Source organism: Phaseolus vulgaris, chromosome 7 (assembly GCF_051622355.1).
Source record: "Phaseolus vulgaris cultivar YP4 chromosome 7, ASM5162235v1, whole genome shotgun sequence".
In the NCBI taxonomy this organism is placed as follows: Eukaryota; Viridiplantae; Streptophyta; class Magnoliopsida; order Fabales; family Fabaceae; genus Phaseolus; species Phaseolus vulgaris.
The window spans coordinates 59,036,909-59,049,420 of record NC_143504.1 but is presented as its reverse complement, the minus strand read 5'-3'; the positions used below and the strand labels follow the sequence as shown (position 1 = coordinate 59,049,420).

The 12,512-nt window shown below is 24.3% G+C and overlaps 2 protein-coding genes across 2 annotated transcripts; both read right to left on the bottom strand.

The window, feature by feature from the left end:
- Window positions 1-5,568: 5,568 nt before the first annotated feature.
- Window positions 5,569-6,246, bottom strand: LOC137828420 (ethylene-responsive transcription factor ERF098). The gene has a single exon (XM_068634990.2). It carries the CDS (start codon window positions 6,201-6,203, stop codon window positions 5,739-5,741), a length of 465 nt encoding a protein of 154 aa, XP_068491091.2. The 5' UTR covers window positions 6,204-6,246; the 3' UTR covers window positions 5,569-5,738.
- A 5,369-nt stretch (window positions 6,247-11,615) lies between these two features.
- LOC137828535 (ethylene-responsive transcription factor ERF096) lies at window positions 11,616-12,190 on the bottom strand. The gene has a single exon (XM_068635153.2). It carries the CDS (start codon window positions 12,188-12,190, stop codon window positions 11,741-11,743), a length of 450 nt encoding a protein of 149 aa, XP_068491254.2. The 3' UTR covers window positions 11,616-11,740.
- Window positions 12,191-12,512: the final 322 nt, after the last annotated feature.

The following is a 12,512-nucleotide window of genomic DNA, read 5'->3' as shown; positions in this document are numbered from 1 at the left end:
TTTCATTATTGATGAATTGATGTTGTTGTTTTTATCATATTCAAATTAAAAAGTGAAAATATTGTAACTCTAGTTTTAATATGATCAACTTTACATTTGATCAAAGAATAATTTAGTTTAAAATTGATTTATTTTCTAATGCTCCTTAACTTGTATTGTTTTATTCATGGCAGTCATTGTCTCAGTGGTGACTCCAAAACGTTGATGTTTGACAACATCTCACCTGATCAATCTTCCACTGACGAGTCACTTTTCTCTCATCGCTTTATAGGCATTTGGCTGCCATGAATTTTAAGGGTTTAGGAATTTTAGGGTTTTAAAGGTTAGGGTTATAAAGTTGGGTTTTAAAGGTTAGAGTTTACGATATTGTACGCAATTATATGCAATTCTAGTTGTAGACTTTTAATAACAATGATTTTATTTACTGTCACGTTTATGAGCAATGTCATATTTTCTTTGGGAGGAAAGAAAGAAAAACATATTTCTTTTAGGAATTCTAAAATTTTCATTATTGATGAATTGATGTTGTTGTTTTTATCATATTCAAATTAAAAAGTGAAAATATTGTAACTCTAGTTTTAATATAATCAACTTTACATTTGATCAAAGAGTAATTTAGTTTAAAATTGATTTATTTTCTAATGCTCCTTAACTTATTATTTTATTCATGGCAGTCATTGTCTCAGTGGCGACTCCAAAACATTGATGTTTGTCAACATCTCACCTGATCAATCTTCCACTGACGAGTCACTTTGCTCTCGTCGCTTGGCTGCCATGAATTTTAAGGGTTTAGGAATGTTTATATGTCTTATTAATTTAAAATGAGAATGTGTATAAGAATATGATAGATATGTATACATTTATTCTCATCTTATATCCAATTTAAAAAATCAACTCACTCATACTCATGTTCAAATATTTTCTATGAATGTAGAAATGAGTTCCAACAATATATATAGGTATAGATTTATTTGACATCTGAGTCCACTATTATTAAGTTAATCTCAAAATGTGTTTGCTTATTATGAATATTAAAACTAAATAACCTATAATGAAATAGTATTAAAAAGTAAACTTTAACTTTAACTCAACTTTATAAAACCAATTTATAAGATAAGGTTTGCACCCACTTATAAAGAATGAAATATTTTAATGTCCAATCGATGTGGATCTCCAACACACACCTTTCACGCCAAGGCTACCAACTTGTACGTGGAAATATATGTTATGAGTTATCCGATAACGACCCAATAATGGGTGACACGATAGACCCAACAAACTCTCATTAGGATAAACTTTAAATGTCTCTGATACCATGTTAAGAAGTGGATTTTAAGTTTAACTCAACCTTAAAAACTGACTTAATATGTGAGCTTTGCACCCACTTATAAAGAATGAAATATAATAATCTCTAATCGAGCATCTCCCACAAATAGACAATTAAACCAATTTAAGTTATAAACCAATTTAAGTGCGGAAATTGATATGTTTCTTAAAGCTGTAGTTATTTTGTTTTACCTTACGTGAATTTTGGGATGTTATTAAGTTTGGGAACAAATGGTTAATGTGAAAGGTTTCATTGAAGATGATGTGAAGCCAAAATGAAAATGACCCATGATCTAGGTCCTTAGGCATGAATTATTGTGTGTTTTATAATAAGTATGTGATGAATAATGATTATCCATAGAAAATATGATACATAACTTTCAATCACAATTGGAACTGGGTACATTGAATCGCCAAAGATGCAACTCCCCTTGAACCCATTTTTCTAAATTCACCAAATTTAACATTTTAGCTAAGCTTTTAATAATCTTCCAAATACTGTTATTTTCAGGATCTTTCAATATCAAACTTTAACCCATATCCATCAATAAGCATCTTTGAAATTCAACACTTTTTCCATATGCATGCAGCTTCTCAGAAATCTCATTTTGTCCTTAATATTTCACAATTTTTTGTTATTTTTACTATAATTCAAACTATTTTTTTATTAAATAATAATTAATTTTTAGATACTAAAAATAATTAATTATTATATTAATTAAAATATTATTTTATAAAATAAAAAAAACTATTAATATCTAAAATAGTTTTTATTATTAATAAAAACATTATAAATTGATTTTTAAATTAATATTTCATATTAATTATCTTTTAGTTACAATCATTACGGTTAATGTTACATATCAATCTAAACATAATTTTATAAAATTTTATTAATAATAAAATTTATTTTAGGTAATTAATAATTTTTAAATTTATAAAACAATATTTAACCAAATTAATATAATAATTTATTATTTTAAAAAAATTCTTTATATCTCTTCATATATTTTTATATAAATTTAGTCAACATATTAGTTATTAAATAAATAAATGAAACTTCCACTTTACTGTAAAGTGAGTACTTATTTAAAAACTAAAAAAATATGTATTATTTCAATTTTTTTGAAAAAAGGTGTATTTTCTCCCTCTTAGAATAAAAGTTATGTGACACGTAAGCACACAGAACCAAACAGAAAACATACCCTCGCAATCACATAAACTACAGGTAAATATTTATTGTCATTATTATTATTATTATTATTATATAAGATATTTTTAAAATTTATGAAACAATTTTAAAAATATTCCATAAAAATTTCGCCACACAACTATTATAAAACTGTCATTAAAATGTATGAATAATAAATTTAAAATAAATTCCATCAATTATTTTTTTCAAGTTTAAAATATTTTATAATTATACGTCTTAAAATTTGAATCATATATATATATATATATATATTCAAAACATTATATATGGTTAAAAGAAATAGTATTCAGATTTATAAATTAATATAAATATATAAAAATACGAAATTGAAAATTATTGTAAAAATTGACTCTATTCTAAAGAAACAAATAAAAGTTAGTGGTGCAAGTATAGAAAAATCTTTTTGGGCTCTTCGCTGAAAACTAAAAAGGCTTACACAGGATGAGATTAGTGTTGTAGGGGTGTTAATAGAAATGAGACTTTTGTTTTGATTTTTTACTAAATTCAAAATAGTTTTTAGGATGGTAAATTATGAGTATGACGTGGCAATTATCAAAGGTAAGTTTTCTTTATAAACTCCCCAGAAGCTATTCCTTTTGAGTTATTTTAGAAAGCTTACAAAAATAATTTAAAAACATTTTATTCATGGATATTTTCATAAACTTTCACAAATAATTATAAAGTCATACTATTATTTAGAGATCATTTTATAAACTAAAAAATTATTGATAACTAAATTAGTTTCTATTATTAATAAAAATTATAAAATAATTTTTAAATTAATATCTAATCTATAGTTACAAGGTTTTAATTACTTACTACTTTATATTCTAAATTAGTCTCTGTTAGTATTTTAGAAACTAATTTAAAATCTAAATATTAGTAACTAAAACTTAGATAGATAATTTAAATATCAATTTAAAAATTATTTTATAAATTTTTATTAATAATATAAATCACTTTAAATATTAATAATTTTTAATTTTTAAATTAATATCTAAATTAGAGTGACTAATTTTTTCTTCTTCTAAATTTAGTTGTTATTTATTGATTTATATTATGATCACAAAGGTATTTTTCATATAACACTCACGTCATTCTTATAATCAAATCATCTTTTAACAAAGTCAAAGTCATGGTATTATTTACAAAGCACAAAAGATTAATGACAAAAAGCGAAGACAAAATAGTTACTCATTCTTCTTATCTGTGTTGTTTTTCTTTATATTGAGTACCTTTACATATGAGTATGAGTTTTGTGAAGAAAAAATTAGTAAATTTTTTTTTTCTTGTCTTAGTTAAATAAAATATTTTGATTAAGTGTGATATTGAGACAAATTTATTTATTTTAATTGTTTTTACAATTTTATTATGAGATTTTGTTATCAATAACTTGACAAATTTATTTTAGTATATAAAAGTATTTTAACTTTAAAAACTTTATTCCTTTCCTTATATGAATTTTATGTAAAGAAATAATACAATATAATACACGTATAAATTATTTTACCTTTTATTTTTTATTGTATTATTTATTTAAGGGAAACATTTTACAATTAAATACATTTATTGGTGGGTTGCGGAGGATGTTGGGTATGGAGTGAAAACTAGAAGTGACCCTCGACACGTCTCTTAAATTATCTGTCTGTATTGGATACATGTATTGGATATTGATACTCATACGATATGCATTAATAAAGTATCAAATTTAAAAAATATTTGTTAGATTTATAACAATTTTAACAGAGTTTTAACACAATTTTAAAAAAGATAAATACATTAATTTCTTAAAAACTTAAATTTATTGTATAATTTTTTATTATAATTATAAAAATAAGAAACACTCTTTTTTAATAATATATAGATCCGTATAGTCGTGTTCTACATTTTATAGATTATATGTAGCTTTGTGTTTTACATTTTAGAGATTATACGTATCTTCATATCCGGATCAGTATCTATGCTACATAGATTATATCTCCTAATTATATTTAAAAACATTTAATTTAAAATAAATTAAACAACCGACAACAACACCATTCAACACAATAACGACAAACATTACAAAATAGGTCCCAAAAGCTGAAAATGATTAATACCATAACCTGTCTTTTTCTTTATCATAATCAGCATCCTTTGTTGAAATACACTACACCCATAGCATTATCATGAAAGGATTGAGAACAATATATACAGTGTCTTAAGAAAGTGTGTTTTTTATAAGAAAAAAATAAAATAAAATAGAAAAGAACATTTCAGAGTATTACAAGTATACAAAAATAATATTATTTATACATGGATAAATATCTTAAAGATTATTACATTCAATCTATACAAAAAGACATGACTCATAAAGTATGATTCATATTTAGACACTTTCTTTTGTATATCCACATTTTAACCCAATTGTATATCCACATTTCAACCCAATTACTTAGAAACATCGTACCCAATTATCCACATAACTAGTTAAAGATTTTATAATTTTATAATCTTTCTCTTCATCAAGTAACTTTTGTAGCATCTTAATGAGTGATTTTTTTTTTCAACAAAAAAAAAATAAAAGTATTTTAGGAATATTTCAATCCTTATACAATAGATCTTAACAATATCATCTACTTCTACATGTCAACTAATAAAATATCAAAATAAAAAAATAATGATTTCTAAGCACAATCTCCAAATTTCATAAATATGACATTCAAAATCTTAGATTTGCATTCTAAATAAGTTCTAAAAAAAAACAAAAGAACCTCATTCAAAAGCCCAAACCACAAACAAGTCCTTAACACGTAGCATGTTTATGTCTTACAATATAGAAACAAATAACCAAACATATATACAGTGAAGATGGCTAAGATTTATAATGAAGCACATGGACAATAAATTGTTTCTTCTTTTGATAGTTGAGGTATCCATTTTTTTTTATCAGTGATAAGGATTAAATAAATAAAACCACTTCAGAGGTGGTCAAACTCATATACAAAACTATACTCATCCCTTGAGCACAAAACAAAGACCAAAGTCAGAGGATAAATCCAACACTCAAAATCAACATTAAATCATATTCAAGCAAATCAGAAGATCAAGACATCAGTCAGAATAAGAAAAAAAAAATGCTAACGGTATCCCTAAAATACTCCATTTAATTATTTTTTTTCTTTTCTGATAAAAAAAAGTAAAAGAAAGACTTGAATGTTCAACACTTCTTCTCTTCAAGCTCAAGAAGCTCCTCCAACACCTTATCATCCAAATACTCAAACTCAAAAACTTGCCTTTGTTGTCCACCATTTGAATGAGTAATGGTGGAGGGTGATGGTGATGATGATGATGAGGGTGATGTAAAATTTTTAGGATAAACCCTAACATGAGAATGAGAATGAGAATGATACTGATTAGGAAAATTCAAAATTGCAACATGACCCCTCATGCTAAAGGCTGCATGATCATATGCCCTAGCTGCCTCTTCAGCTGTCTCAAAGGTTCCCAACCACAACCTTGACCCTTGCTTTGTAGGGTCTCTGATCTCCGCCGCAAACTTCCCCCACGGCCGCCGCCGGACTCCGCGGTACCGGACCTTTTCCGCCATCCTTCTCTCCTTCAACTTTTTATGATCTTCCTTTCCGATCTTCTCCATGGAATATGCTTGCCTTTGGTTCTCCATCAATGTTCTCTGTGTTTCTTATATTATATATCTCTTTCCAACTACATGGAACTCTCTTTGTGAAAAATGTGAAAAAGGAAAATAATAAAAGTCGTTTATTTAATAAAGAAATTCATCTTTTTTTAAGACATTTTTTCTTTTTCAACTTTCTTATGTATACCCCACATTTAGAAGTAACTATTTTCTAGAAAAAAATATGTTAGATATTTAGTTATAGTTGGCTTTTTGTTCAAAAGTGTGTTAAGTGGAAATCGAATTCACACTCATTTCATTGATGAAAAAGAGAAGTATACTTTGACATTTTACAAAAAATTATACCCATTTAAGTTAAAAGATAAAAAAAAATTAAATAAAATATCAATATTTTTTTAATTTTTATTTAAATTTTAATTCGTAAAAGCTAAAAAATATATTTTCTAACATATAATATTAAATTTTATCACCTATTCATTAAAAATCCCTAAATAATAAATTGAATCACCTATTCATAATGTAAATAATATTAGTTAACAAATGTCATAGTTCCTGAGTGTATAATTTGATATATTTAAAATATAATCCAGAATATCAATAAATAAATTATTATTAAAAAAATATAGTTAATAGTTACTTAAAAATAAGATGAACTATTTTCTTTTATTATTCATTTATGATATACTTTTATTTATTTATTTATATTTTGAGATAATTATTTTTTATTTTTTTATTATAATTTTAATTAAATTCATTAATAAGTTGAATAAAAATAAATGTAATATTTTCCTAATAACACCTTGTATATCAAAGTGTTATAAACAATTGTAATTTCAATATTTAATGTGTTGTTTGGTAACAAATTGTCCGTACGGAAAGATGCTCTCTGAATTATTCAGGTTACAAATGTTGAAATAGATTGAACTATGTCACACTTTCTCATTAATCACAACAAATTAATGTGAACATGGCTAAATATTTGTCATCATATTTTTCCTGTGTGCTCATAATATTGGAACATTTCTTAGATATTTTAAATGTTTTAATTTAATTGTTTCTGATAAAATAAATAAACTAATAATTTTACTTAAGTTTATTTCTTAATGATTGAATTAGCATGAAATTATTTTAAATATAAAAATAATTAGTTATTATTTAACTAAAATAAAGATTATTTTATAAACTAAAAAATTATCACTATCTTAAGTAGTTTCTATTATTAATACAAATTTATAAAGCAATTTTTAAATTAATATTTAACCATTAAATATTTTAACTACTTACTATTTTATATTCTAAACTAGTCTCTATTAATCTTTTATAAATTAAAATATTAGTAGTTAAAATCTTGATAAATAATTTAAATATTAATTTAGAAACCATTTTTATAATAGTCTTCCATCTAGTCTGTTCTTAAAATTCTTTATTAATAGGTATAGTCTACCTATGTATCGCTTTTGTTAACATATGAGTTTTGGTCTAGTCTTCCCATGTTTTTATATTATTTTTCTTTTTTTTAATAATACATTTTTCATGTGATGGCAAATGAGTGTTGTTACTTGAGGTGTCAGCTGAGATGTCAAGTAGTATAGTGATGCCTAACATGAAAGCTTTTTATATAAAAAAAATATTTAGAAACCATTTTATAATTTTTTAGTAATAATAAAAATTACTTTAAAAAAATATTTAGAAACCATTTTAACTATTAGTATATAAAATAATATCTGATTTAGTGTAACTAAATATTTTTATCTCTAATTTAATTGTTATTTAATGATTTTTTTACCGTGAGAAATTTGATTGGGATATCTAATTGAGTTTTGATGTAAGATTTGGGGACATGTTTTTTAAGAAAGTTATATTGAAATCGTGTATAAATTTTAAATATTTCTAAAATATTTCACATTTATTATTGTTTTTTTTTCTAAAAAAAAATGTTGGTGATTGAAACTTTACTAATACAAAAATACAGAATAATGAAAACCAGACACTGGTTTTGTTTGTTCTCTTTCGTGAAACACGTTGAACTTTGATGCACATGTTAATTATGGAATCACATTTTCCTCATATGACATGTAGAGTACTCATGATTCATGGACCCTTTGAAACATTATAACAACAACTTCATCAACAAGTTGATTCATCACAGTTTCTGGTTTCTAGAAAAAGGATAATTTTCTCTGCATATATTCTTATAAATGAAAAATAAGACTAAAAAAAAGTAAAATGAGTTAATTTATAAGTTAAAATAAACTTATGCATAAGTTAATAGATAAAACTTCATTTAACTCATTTGAGTTCTTATACTTTTAACTTATGAATAAACTTTAGCTTACAAAGAAACCCAGTTTCATTTTTTTTTTCTTATTTCTTTTCACTAAAAGAAAATAGTTAAATAAAAATTAAATTTAAAAACTAAAATAATTAGTTACTATTTGACTAAATTAGAGACCATTTTATAAACTAAAAGAATTATTGGTATTTAAAGTAATTTTTTATTATTAATAAAAATTTACAAAATGGTTTCTTAATTGATATTTAATAATTAGTTACCAAAATTTTAACTACTTACTACTTTATATTCTAAATCAGTATGTATTATATTAGAGATTAATTTAAAATTTATAATATTAGTGATTAAAACAAAGGTAACTAATTTACATATCAATTTAAAAACAATTTTATAAATTTTTATTAATAACAAAAATTACTTTAAATATAAATAATTTTTTAATCTTTAAATTAGTATTTAATTTAGTTAATATAGTGATTAATTATTTTTTATCTTTAAATTTGATTATTATTTAATAAATTTTTTTAGTGTTTATTTAAGTTGATATAAAAGTGGCTCTTGAACATGGAGAAAGAGAAATTGGAGAAATATGCAAGTATAGTGAGTTTGGGTAAGGTCTTTCAGCTTGATGACAATGATCTTGTTTTGTTGTTGGATGCATGTCTTTATTTAAGGGTGTGACCGCTTTGGTGGGGTGAGACAACGGTATCTGGTGGGTTTCTATATTTTGGTCTGGTTTTTACCTTGATATGTTGTACAATGCTTGTCAGATCCTTGATTGGTAGGGTTCTAGGATCTTGTAATTTGGGATTTTGTATAAGGGTTGAGACACCCTGAATTGTCTCTTTTTATTTTATTTATTCTTTGTTGCTAAAAAAAATGCAAGTATAGTGAGTGATGACAAAATGTGAAAGGAAAAGTGAAATGGAAAAATGAAGAATGTTGATAGAATATTTATTATTTATGATGAAAAATCATTTGAGTATTCAATTAGGGGCTTATTAATTTTTTCAGTTTTAATTTTAATCAATTTATTATTAATTTCTCACTTTTAATTCTAATCAATTTATTATTAGTGGTGCAAAAAAATCAAGAAATTTAAGTTCACTACAAGGAAATCTTAAGACAGTTATATTAATCTTCATGAATACAGAATGTGTTTTAATAAAACACAACAGAAAGATAACTAAGGCATTCTGATTAAACAAACCTCAAAATTAGAAATGACTTAATGGATAAAAAGTGTTTTAACCCTTATTTTTAAAAAAATTTATTTAATTTCAATAGTATTTGTTTTTTCTGCAAATTATTTTCCAATGTTCCCTTTTAGTTCCATTTGATATTTTTTAAAAAAAGTAAAAATATATTTTGGAATAATTCAAATAAACTTACTAGTCTACAACACAAACAATAAAACGATAACATAGTAAACTGTAAAAAAAAAAAAAAGTTAAAAAATAGATGAAGAAGGAAACAATGATGAATCACACATTAAAAAATAATGTAATTCAATTGAAATGTGGAAGAACTTTAATATATGTCAACAACATAATTCAATATGAAAAACAAATATTACAACATAAAGTTTTTTAGTGAACTCTTGTTCAAGTACACTCAATTTATTTAAAAATAATAAATATTATTATGATAATATGGACGTATTGATTTTTGTATCAGTACATTGGTTGTCACTTAATATTGTGTTAATACATTAATTTATCGTTATTTTTTTAAAAAAATATATATATTTAGTTATTATTTTAGGAAATTATAGAATCGTTTTTTTTTAAATATTATGAGATCAGGTATAATCTTAGACAATTTTTACACTTTATTATCAAGTAATCACTTTTAAAATATTATAAAATTAAAGAAATCGAATCAATGTAATATTATCTTATTGTGAAAAAATATGCCAAAATGAGATATTTTTATCATATTAAAATGAAATCGTATTAATATAACATAGCTTTAGTTCAAAATAATTATACAAAAATTGTGTCAGAGTGATATGATTTTTTATTTTTCACAATAAGATCGGGTCATGTTGGTATGATTTTCCAACTTAAAAAAAAAAAAACTCATGCAGGTAAAAAAAATTAGAAGGATATTCTTCCACATACTTAGATTATTTATTTTAATTATTTATTTATTTTAATTATTTATTTATTTTAATTATTTTCTATTATATCACCAGCTTTGCTTGGCATAAGTAGTGAACCAGCTGAACTATTTAGCTACCAAATCAGGTTAATACAATAAGCTTAAACAACTTTTCAGTTCATCATGTAAAGTTCTCATATAATCCACGATACTTTTTTTTTAGTTTTACTCTTGGATAAAAAAAATTATTTCTATTTTAATCTCTGTTATTTACACATATTTGTTAAAAGATAATTTCTCTATTAAATAACATCTTAGTAAATTTAACATGTGTATGCTTTCTTTAATAAAAAATTTACATTTTTTTTAGTCTTTGATAATTTATTTTCTATTCCGCTCTTCATAATTTCTTTATTCTAGTACATGAATTTTTTAAATTATTTTATTTAAATATTTAAGGTATCCATTTCTTATTCAAGGGTGAAAGCATAAAAGAATGATACCATAAAGAGTGTCTCATTTCATTAGTACATACTTTATATATATATATATATATATATATAAATAAATAAAAATTATGTTAGACACTATTATAACTTCACATCTTAGTTAGGCTGACACTTCGAGTAACAACAATCATCTGTCATCGCATGAAAAATTATTATTAAAAAAATACAAAAAAATATAGAAAAATTATATCAAACCCTATATGTTAACAAAAACGATACATAAGTAGATTATATATTTTCATAAAGAACTCTAAGAATAAATTAGATATAAACCTACTAATTAAATTATTCTCTATGAATAAATCCTAAGTTAGTCAATTTATCCGCACACGCATTTTCTTCACGAAAAATATGAATAACCTTAAATCTTATTTTTTTTATAGTAATTAAGGCAAGTGTTCCACTGATCACTAAATATCCACATAACCTTAGCCCTAGCAGTAAATGCACTACTAACCAGAAATAAATCATGAGAAATAAATCATTAGTACATACCCGAAACATTTTGGACATTGAGATTTGGAGAAAAAGTAAATATATTTTTATCAGAAAAAATTAAATTAATAAGAATTAAAACCCAGTACTTATGACAGAAAAAACTAATATCAGCAAAAGGTAAGAACACCTTGTATCTGCTAAAAAACTACATGCATCATATTTCACTTGCCGTGCTCATTTTTGTCATCATAACCAAGAAGCTCCTCCAACAATTTGTCATCAAAGTACTCAAACTCAAACACTTCACTTGCTTCTTCACTCCTTCCTCTTCCTCTTCCTCTTCCATGGCTTGAAGAAGAGGGTACAGAAGAAGATGAAGAAGAAGCATTGACAGAAGAAGAAGAAGAAGAAGAAGCAGCTGGTGAAGGAGGGTATTGATCAGGAAAATTGAGGACTGCAAAGGGACCCCTCATGGCATATGCAGCTCTGTCATAGGCTCTAGCAGCTTCTTCTGCTGTGGTGAATGTTCCCAACCACAACCTTTGACCATGTCTCATTGAGTCACGAATCTCTGCTGCATATTTTCCCCATGGCCTCCTACGTACCCCTCTGTACTTTACATGCTCTTCTTCATCCTTGCTCTTTCCCTTTGAGCCCTCTTCATTCATCATATGCTCTTCTTCTTCCTTCTCTCCAACCTTGCTATCTTTAAAAACTATATATATGCATATGCATTATTTCTAACCATGTGTCACTGTGACATGTGCAAACAACTATGGAACCTACCTCCACAACACCCTCAATATTTCAAAACTCTATGTAACCTAAATATAAACAAAATTACTTCATTTATTTATTAGTTACAAATTACTTTATATATCATCTAATTTTATATTACTTCACTCAAACAAAAAATATTAAATAAAAACTAATTTTAGATATTAAAATAATTAATTACTATTTAATTAAATTAAAGATTATTTTATAAACTAA

Coding starts and splice junctions, on each gene's coding strand:
- LOC137828535 (XM_068635153.2), bottom strand. CDS start 12,190: ATGATGAATGAAGAGGGCTCAAAGGGAAAGAGCAAGGATGAAGAAGAG.
- LOC137828420 (XM_068634990.2), bottom strand. CDS start 6,203: ATGGAGAACCAAAGGCAAGCATATTCCATGGAGAAGATCGGAAAGGAA.